This window comes from Engraulis encrasicolus, chromosome 5, assembly GCF_034702125.1.
Source record: "Engraulis encrasicolus isolate BLACKSEA-1 chromosome 5, IST_EnEncr_1.0, whole genome shotgun sequence".
NCBI classification, from domain to species: domain Eukaryota; kingdom Metazoa; phylum Chordata; class Actinopteri; order Clupeiformes; family Engraulidae; genus Engraulis; species Engraulis encrasicolus.
The window spans coordinates 9,808,679-9,818,943 of NC_085861.1; the positions used below are offsets into that span (position 1 = coordinate 9,808,679).

At 42.7% G+C, this 10,265-nt stretch overlaps 1 protein-coding gene across 1 annotated transcript; it reads right to left on the reverse strand.

Moving 5' to 3' along the window:
• Positions 1 to 3,116: 3,116 nt before the first annotated feature.
• On the reverse strand, positions 3,117 to 10,265 carry LOC134448935 (protein asteroid homolog 1-like). The gene is made up of 5 exons (XM_063198643.1): positions 10,154 to 10,265; positions 8,063 to 9,385; positions 7,736 to 7,949; positions 6,732 to 6,900; positions 3,117 to 6,089 (listed from the first exon to the last, which is right to left on the reverse strand). Exons 2-5 carry the CDS (start codon positions 9,359 to 9,361, stop codon positions 5,660 to 5,662), a joined length of 2,112 nt encoding a protein of 703 aa, XP_063054713.1. The 5' UTR covers positions 9,362 to 9,385; positions 10,154 to 10,265; the 3' UTR covers positions 3,117 to 5,659.

Genomic DNA, 10,265 nt, shown 5'->3' on the forward strand with positions numbered 1-10,265 from the left:
GACAGCAGCTTCTCTGTTGTCCTACAACCAGTATGGCAAGTTTATCCAGATTCCTGGAATTGCATTGAGAGGACGGTGTGGTGTGTGGTGCTGCATTGCTGCCATTCATGGGTGCCAATCATGGGTGCCAATGTTTTGGAAAGTCTCTGTTGTCATGTCCAGACGTTTTTCTATATACAGTGTAGGCCAAAAGTTTGGGCACACCTTCTCATTCAATGCATTCTCCTTATTTCCGTGTCTTTGATGCCATTCATTACCAATCTTTAGCAAAGCCGAGCTTTTGTCATGTCCTGTCCCAGGTGAAAAAGTGGTTCAATTTAGTACAATAAAAGCATGACTGAAGTGTACTTAGCATGTTAAAAGTGCACTTGTGCTTTTTGTGCTAAGAAAAAGTATGTTTACAATATGCTTATTTAAAGTGTACTTAAAATTAGATGTAATTAAGTTGCTCTCAAAGAAAGTACACTTAGCGAACCATACTTCAAGTGGACTTCGAAGATGTTTGGCTGAAGTGTATTTAGAGGAATATACTAATAGTGTTCTAATAGTGAACTTACTAAAAGTGTATTTTTTAAAAACATATTGCAATTGTACTTTTTTAAAGTGCAATATGATTACACTTCACCCAAATGTCTTTGAAGTGTGATTTTCTATAGTGCGCTTTAAAGTAAATCGCTTTAACATATTGCAAGTACACTTTTTCTAAGTGCACCATGATTGTACTTCACCCAAATATCTTCAAAGTGAGCTTACACAAAGTGCATTTACCCATCATACACCACCATACATGTCCCATCATGCAATGCACTTCTTGGAGCTACATTCTCAAACAGAAAGCCATTTATCCTGAAGGAATAGTTGTGGTTTGCATGAAAATATTACCCATTGTTATATTCTGTGTTTATTTTAGGAGTTTTAAAATTTTAAAGTGGTTCACAAAAAATGACCATGTTCCCACCGTCATTATGATGGTCACGTATATGTTCTGGTATATATAGGCTCACACTTTCCTTGATGCTATTGTGGGAGGTAAGTTGGAACTAGTTGTTCAAACAAAAAATAGAAGGTCACCAGCAGTGATCAACTACAGGAAGTTGGGACAAGGTTGAATGAAATAAAGTGAAATGTGTATTTCAAATCTCTGTAACAGTGCAATGATTGTAAATGTCAGTCGTGCTAGGCATGCATACTGTATCACTACTGTGACATGTGGCAGTGTGTAATGTACAAGCACTGGGGATCAGCATAGATAAATTGTAGTATTACATTTATATTATTTCATGTACTAGGGAGTGTACTGTAAATATACTTCAAGCATACCTGTTATATATTTACAGTACTTAATATGATATAATTTTTACAGACTTAAAATGCTCCAATGTAGTCCAAAGAAGCATGAAGTTAATATACTTTTATTGAACTTCTAGTAACAATAAAATGTTATAGAAGTGTACTCAAGCACACTCTTAATGCCATACGAATGCACGAAAAGCGTGTTTGGAGCATACTTTCAAAAGTATGCTTGTAGTGCACTTAAAGTTGTCTAAAAGCGGTGCCAATTTAGCATCCTCAGTGTGCTGCAAGTGTGCTGAAGTACTGCTTTAGTAGTGCTTCAGCGCACTAATAGTGCAATGAAGCGCACTTTAAATTGCCGAAAATAGTACACTTTGTACTAAGTACGGTCAAAAAAAGTACACTTTAAGTATATGGGTTTTTTCACCTGGGGTACATATGTTTTTTTATTGTTACAAGTGCCTTCTGCATGATTTGAATTTGTAGAAAGTGCAAGCCTTAATTTTAACTGATTGCTAAAAAGGAAATAGATTTGTAATGAATAACTTAAAGTTGGTGAGAGCTTGGAAAAATAGAAGTGAGAGCTGGCACAGAAGCAGTCCTGCGGAGGGAGGGAGGAAAGAGAGGAACGTGCTACAGCCCATCCACCAAGAGGAGGAAGGAGAGATGCCACAGCAGCCAACCAGCTCCACATCACCACCTGCAGGAGACAGGTGGAATAGACAACGGGGCCAGACCAAAGATTTTCAATATGGTAGACCAGGGGTGGGGAACCGTTTTCAGTCGAGGACCAATCCTCCACGGGCCGTATTATGAACACAAACCAGGCTCTTCCCCCTGCACTATATTGAAGGTAGCCAACCACTTTTACAACAGACCCTATCTTCACTAGTTTCCCTGAAAACCAGTGCTCTCCTCTATCCTCCCCCATGACTGAGGTACCCTGAGCATGGTATCGTTCCACCGCACTGCTCCCTTGGGGCGCCATTGAGTGCTGCCCCCTTGCACGGCCCCTTGCAAATTTTATTGCAAATATTATTTCTAAGATTTCTTGAAAAAAAACATGTCATATTTCATGTGCAACTGCATAACATTAAAATTATATCAGGGACTGGATAAGACAGCCTCAAGAGCTGTAAATGTCCCTTGAGACATAGGTGCCCCAGCCCTGTGGTAGTCCAAGATGAATCGTAACATGCTTCACCAATGCAACAAAGTGGAATCAACTCCGGTCTCCTACATGGACGTGACTTTCCCATTGAACTCCATCATTTTCTTCATCTCCTAAGTCTCCTAAAGGGGCATGACTGCCCTAGGATTGCAGATTATAGGTTTACGTCATATGGGTCCTGGAAAGGACTCCTTGAATCACATCTGTATTGTATGTGGATGTGTCTATGTGTGAAAATGGTGTCTGTATAGAAAATGAGATGTGTACTACAAGATCTAACCTGATGGAACTGAACAGTCTGATGTGAAAACAAATATCTCTATGGGACAATAAAGAATCTAATGTAATCTAAATCTAATCTAAATCTACTTTATTAATCGTCTCTGGGCAGGTTGTGAGAAACCATTGCAGGCCAAGTAAAGTTTTTGATGCCTGTCTCATTATCAAAGGCGTTTCTCATTGTGTAATCTAAATGCAGTAAATGCAGAACATAAACAGCCACTGATTGCCCATGCCATGTAGATCATTAATGCAGGCCATCATGGAGATGGTATTTATTGTACATCATATACCGTTGTTAGGACCGCCTGGCTCGAGGCAGCCCAAACATAAATGGGAGACCACACAGCAGCGTCGGATTACATTATATGTTTATTATTTACAAGTTTGGCATGATAAACGGCAAGAGCTCCAGATATGGCGTCCAGCGTGGCGCGCTGGGAGAGAGAGAGTGAGCCCAGGAAGACCAGCCCACTTATTCAGATCGTAATTAGCCACCTGGCTCTCCGGCATCCAGCCTCTGTTAAAGTGAAACACCAGAGAAGGGCGGAGCACACAGATTAATCTTGTCGAATAAAATACATTCCTAACACTGTATATAGAGGGCAGCTTAGGCCATCAGACTTGTAGCCCAAAGGTTGCCGGTTCGATTCCTGCCAGGTTGGTGGGGGCCTGGGGGGAGTAATTAACCAGTGCTCTCTCCCATCCTCCTCCATGCCTGAGGTACCCTGAGCATGGTACTGCCCCGCCAGACTGCTAGCTCGGGGCGTCATTTTAGGGCTGCCCCCTTGCATTTATGCAGTACTGAATGTGAATTACAAATAAGGAAACATCAACGTGACTTTGATGCCCCTAGGCCTTGACCTTGACCTTGACCTTGGCAGCTCTCCTGTCTTATAGACGCGTATGGCACAGTACATGAGATGGGTCTGAGTGTGTTCTAACCATGTTCTAACCTTGACACCTACTTCAACAAGTAGACTGTCCTGTTCTGAGAGTGTGTATAAAACATGAATTTTGACCTCTGGAGGACATTCATGAGGTACTTCGTTTGCTTCTGCCACTGGCGCCCCCTTGTGTTGTACAACTCATCACCTGGCAAACCAGACTAAATGTGAGATTAAATGTGAATATTTAGTCTGGCCCAGATGAATGACACATCGGAAGATTGTTGATGGAAACAGCCATTTGTTTTTCAAACTGTGTCTGTGCCAATTGGCCAACGCTTTATCGTCACTCCCTCCAAACCCTGTCCGCTTTGCATCCAAAGATTCAAAGCAAATCAAAGTTGCACAAAAGACTTTCTAGGGCCTCCAAAACTATGTGGCTCTGCACATATTTCCTGCCTAGAATCCCTTTGTCTTGTAGCCTAGTAGTTGAAATAATCCATTCAAAAAGGAAGGATAAGCATTCTTTGTGCTCTGTGTAATGTGTTGTGTCTTTATTCTGGAAATAAATACTCAACATATTACAAAGTGCACCTTTAAGTTAACACACTCACAATGGACCAACTAGACACATGAAAAGGCATATCAGGACATACGGTACAGTCTTGATTTCATTACCTTATTGTTTTTATCGCATAGGCTTGGTGAAGTGATCAGACATTGCGGTCAAATGAGAGAGTACAAACTTCTGACTTTAGTTACTGTACCATTCTCAGTCGGCTAGAAAATATTGATTGAACTAAATTCATTACCACCAATCTTGTACTTTTTGTATGTGTTTATTTGCCAGTATTTATTTGCACTCAATCAGTTCATACATGTTCTCAGCTAGCCACATGGACCGCTTTCCATTCTTATACATTAGCATATAATATACATCCGTTTGGCTAGTTCTAGTAACTCACATTCACAGTATAAACAAGAATAATGTTTTTAACCTGTACATTTAACCTGTACATTTAACAATATAAAAAATGTATTTTATTATTTTATTATTTACATTACATTTGGCTGATGCTTTTATCCAAAGTGACTAACAACCGAGGACATAATCATACCATACAACACACAACAGCAAATGGGTTACCTGACAACAAACGGGTGAATCGTCCCGCACCCAGAAGTGGGAACATTACATTACATACAGTTGAAACCAGAAGTTTACGTACATTTGTATGAAAAAACACACAATCATTCATTTCCTCTCAGGCTCTGATTTAAAATCAGATCAAACCTGTCCAGTTTAAGGTAATTTAAGATTATTATATTATATTTTCAAATCAAAGAACTCTTTGAGACGGGTCAGTGAAACATCATTCATTCTTCATAGAGATTCACAGAACCACTACATAACAAGTAGTAATTAATAACATTTTCATTTGCCCTGAGCGCACTTTCTGTGTTCTACGTATACTTCCTGAACCTATTCGGAAACTATGGCAATGGCGATCTATTGCCTCTTTTCCACTGTAGGTTTTCTGGTAGGCCTACAGCTCCACACAGCGCGACTCGGACGCCACTTTTTGCTTTTCGAATAGGCTCAACACAGCTCAATGGCAAAGCAAAAAGTGGCGGCTGAGTCACGCTGTGTCAAGCTCTAGGACTACCAGAAAACCGGCAGTGGAAAAGAGGCATATGTCACAGGCCCCATGGGCCAGAGCCACCGTTGTTGTGAAAAAAATGGAACACTTAGGTCAATGGCATTAGCTCTTACTTCCATGGCGCTGTCAAAGTCCTCTCTACCATGTGCAAACAACCATTTGGCAAGAGGAGTATGATAACAGGTAAAACTTTACAGATGTGGATAAAACTGTACAAAACAAGTTCATTAAGATTAAAGTTTCACTGAATTAAAAATTATAAAGTGCTCTTTGAAATTGCACAGGGCTATTTACTCAAACAGAATTTTAAAAAAGAATAAAAGAAAGTGTTTTTAAAAGTAATGTAGGCCTACAACATATCCTTTTCCTTAGGCCCACATCACTCTGTCCCGTTTGTTGAGCTTATCTAATGCACCAGTCCTCTTCTTCTTGTGTCGGGTGCGGATTTGGCAGGCAGCTCCATAAAGCTGATCGTCCTCATCATCAGTCTTACTCCGGCGCCCCCTTCCTCTGTCATCTTCCTCCTCCTCCTCCTCGTCCACTTCAAAGTGTTGAAAGTGTGAAGCCAGGTCATCTACGCTGCTGTGAGACTTTGTCCTCCTTCTGTCCTGCGGGTTGTTTTGTCGTGAGGCTTTCTGCAGCCTGTCTCGGACATCGGGCTCCAGGCAGTCCAACACGGCGTCCTGCAGGTCTCGGAAGAGCTGCAGGGGAACTGGACCGGCGCTGAGGAGCGACTCGGGATTCATGCCCCTCCTCAGTCTCAGAGCAGCCTGGTGCACCAGCGGACCGCAGTACAGCCTGTGAGGGGGGAGAGGGGAGCACGGGCGGCAGACCAAGGTTAATATTACTACTGATCATTATTGAATCATTTTAGTCATATAGTATACTCAATATAATGTAATAACATAATATACTCAAAATAAATTGTAACTATCATATTTTATAAGCTAGGCTATAGCATGTAAAACTTAACACATATTAACTTGTTTGAGGCAAAGCATATTTAACACGGTGGGAAAATTATTTATGGTCTGCTGCACTGTCAGTAGTAGGCCTGGATTTTGATGAGGTAGACCTATAAGATTTAGAAGTAGACTTTTCAGCACATTGTATTGCATTGATGCAATGATGCATTGGTTTTAATTATATATTGTAGCCATGGTATGACAATGCAGTTCCTAATCATGTTTCAAGACACATATGTTACAATAAAACATGATTTAGAATGGTGAAATTGGTAAACAAGTTATGTACAGTAAGTTTCTTGAAGATTTCTCCTTTCATAATTTTATTATCTCCTTTCACGAGTCTTTACAAAGTCTTTATATCTGGACTTTGCTCTTCACCCAAAAGAACAATATCTTAATTTAGGACACAATGATCTTACTTTTATAGTCTGCAGTGGGGTAAAGAGCATACACAGGAGGGATGTCAACATACCGAGCCTTCTCTGGTTCAGGCAGGGCCAAGCACAGCAGGCGGTTGAGTTTGTAAGTGGCGTAGAGGCAGGCTTGCCATTGGCTGTACGTGTGTGCCATCTCCAGGTCAGGACGTCCAACCATACAGGACGTCCTCAAGTTGTTGAGCCGGTTCCACACCAGAGCTATACCTGCAAGTAAGAGACATATTAGGTTAGGACGCCAATCTCAGATTCACAGTGGGCTAAAACCAAAATCTGGGATCAACGTTGTGGGCTGGACCCAATATCCTACAATATTTATAAATGAAAAATGAATGCAAGAACTTAATACTCTAAGGCAAATTTAACGAACACTCATTCTCGTCATATGGTAGTCTACATGTGCCTGCACATATTCTGTCCAATAGGCAGGGAAGCCGACAAGGGGGGGCAAGGGGTCAGTTGTCCCAGGCCCGGAGATGGGGGGGCCCATAATTGGGTCCTCATTACATTCAATGAATTGGGTGGGGGACCCTTTCAGATTACTTTGTCCTGGGCTCAACCAGAGCTGTCAGCGGCCAATAGTTACATGACTTCAGGCGTATAGGAGACAACAACATGAAGTCATGTAACTATTGACGGGGTATGTAGACCAACTGCAACACACATTTGAGATGACAAATATAATAAGGAAGCGATACATTTAAATAATGTGTACACAAAGTTATTTTATGGTTGGCAGCTCAATTGGTCGAGGTATCTGTAGCGGTGAGTTTTGTGTTCTCTGACACTGGGGCCCAAACCATATGAAAGCTAGAAATGCGCTCAAAGAGTGTAGACCTCCACCAAGGAAGCCGTTTGATAGAACATTTGACTATGTTACACTCTATTTTTATTTTTAGATTTCTAGGCTAGCAATGGTGAAGAATCTTTTTTTTAAATCCTGGTTCCGGATCGTGATCCGGATCACCACCAAATCAGTTGAAAGTACTGTATCTACATTTCTTTTTTGTTACAAGCCACAGCAAGCGGTTATAGGCCTTACCTTCCTTGCCCTTGTGTCTGCCAGACAGCTCTCCGAACACAAAGCCCAGCAGTAGAGCCCACAGGTGCTCCATGCGCGGCTGGGGATCAGCCCTGCTCAGCCAATAGCACGTCACGTACACCGCTAGGTGGAACTTGGCGGCGATGGAGTTCGGAATGGGTTTGGTCATGCCAAGCGCATCACGCAGCATTTGCAGTCGTGTCTCCTTTGGTGCCTGGAGGAAATATAAAGAGATATTTTTGTAATTGAATGTTGCTTTTATTCTGAACTTATAGAAAGTACCTAATAAAATAGCACAGCATGGGCAAAATGTTGTATAATACATACCCGATTCAGGGTCTCCAAGTGTAGATTCTTTCCGCTAACAGGACAAGCAGCCTTCACCCAGACACTTGTCAGGGTCACGCCCTCCCTGTCGTACTCTTCCACATAGCACTCTCCAGGTGTCACATGGGCCACTGGAGGCCTCCTGTCAGCTCTCTGCTTCTGTCCAGCCAATAGGAGGCCGTACATCACCTGCCGAATAGGCCTGGAGATCCCGTTGCAGCTGGGCAGGTCAAAGTTCTCAACCTGAGGGCCTACCCGAACTCTCTGCAGAACCAACGCTTCAATGACAATGGCACTCATCCGCCCGTCCGACAGGGGCATCCGCATCCAGGTGGGGATAATCTCCAGCTCCTGCGGCAGCTTGCTGGGTGCAAGGCCGTTCAGGAAGAACTGGGCAATGTTGCTCTTTGACAGCTGGTATTCTCTCAGGCATGGCGCGAGGGCGGCCTTTACTGCACCGCTGGTCTGCGGATCTTGAAGCGAGTCGAGCAGAGCTTTGATGGCTTTCTTTGAACTTTGGAAGCCAGACAACCACCAGAGGATACCGTCTATGCGAGAACCATGGACTCCATTGAAGCGAGAATACTCCTCCCAGTTGAATGACACACACATCCTCTCTCTCTTAATATAGTCGTTTCCTGCCAGGGCGGCGAGAACAGGCACGAGCTCTACCTTCATGTTGTTGAAATGTTGACAGAAGTTTGAGATGAGGAATTTTTTGGCAGGGATAGACTTCTGGCTGGCGCCTTTCTGCCATTGAAAGTGTGATAATGGTAAAAACCCAGCTTTGAGACGAAAGATGAAGAAGTCACTGTCACCAGATAGAACGGGGCAGTTCCACTCATTGGCCAGAGCAGCAGTTTCCCAGTCGGCCTCTTCCATGCACTGCACAAATGGCACCTGCAGACGACTGAGAATCTCAATGAAAACACCCTTCAGGAGTATTGGCATGACGCTGCCACTGTGCTTGCGACCCAAAGATATGTCCCTGCCATTTTTTATCCTATCTCGAGCTCGTCGCTTCAGTGTTTCCAGTTTTTTGTCTGTGTGGTCGCTTCCTCCATCGAGTACTACATAAGGCTCGATGTTGCAGCTTCTCAAAGCATGAAAAAACTTCTTAATCTCAATCTCAAAGGCGTAGTAATCCCCGCCGTGCTTGATATCAAAATGTTGGCCTCTATAGAGATTAAAGCACAGATTGTCTCCATCAATAACCAACTCCCTACGCTTAAAATTGCAGTCTTTGAGAAATGCATGGTGGTTTTCCTCAATGTAAGACAGTAGTCCTTGGACTCCCATGATGACAGTGTTCCTGGAACAATGCTGTGAAAGAGAAAACATAGGCTATTATAGGCATACCTACTGTACAAGTCAATTCTAAATTATGCCCTCTCCTTATCTGTGAGTGTAGTAGGCCTGTAAGTGGGCGTAGGCCTATTACTGTGTGAATAGGCTACATATCCCATTGGCTAATTAGAAAATAGTCTGAATGCATAACGACAGTATAAAGGTCCACACACAGTGCACGTCAATTAGGCTACTGGTGCTGTGCGCCATAGACCTACACGCCTCCTCTCACTGCGTCACATGAACTACAGTAACTTGGACTTCACAACCATAAACAATGCCAGCCATGCAAACATCGGAGGCAGATATGAGCTAATCCAACGAATGTAGTTTGTGCGTAAAAACAGATGCGAATTAAATACGCACGGCAGATAACACACTTAATTTGGCGTCTCTGCTGTGTTTAATAGCCTAGTTTCTTAGTTGCTCGAATTCGGAAAAACGGAACCAATGGACACAAACACACCGTTAAAATATTGACGTCAACCTAATTTTGTTGACATGCATCAATTGGCCACAGTATAGCCTACATTTCAAAAACTTGTAACAGACATAGAGGCATATCACATATCGCACATAACAGCCTATGACATTGGTCTGTTATCTGTTTTGGCTGGATTTTTAATGTTTTATGGGATAGGCTGAAAATAAAATTGCCGGGTGTGAGCGATCTACCTGCTACTGTGTGCCCTATAGTCTAAAGCAAAATTTCGAGGTAAAAAAAAACAATACCGATATTCCTACCTGTGAAAACCACTGGAACTTGGAAGAAGAGAAGTCAGGAGTTTGCGGGGCAAGCTTGTCTGTTGCTGTGCGCCTGTAGCCTAGGCTATATCTTGTCCGTGCGCGGCGCGCC

Coding starts and splice junctions, on each gene's coding strand:
- LOC134448935 (XM_063198643.1), bottom strand. CDS start 9,361: ATGGGAGTCCAAGGACTACTGTCTTACATTGAGGAAAACCACCATGCA. Junction 7,950..8,062: donor ACTTGGAGACCCTGAATCGG/GTATGTATTATA, acceptor TATTTCCTCCAG/GCACCAAAGGAGACACGACT. Junction 6,090..6,731: donor CCTGAACCAGAGAAGGCTCG/GTATGTTGACAT, acceptor CCCCCCTCACAG/GCTGTACTGCGGTCCGCTGG.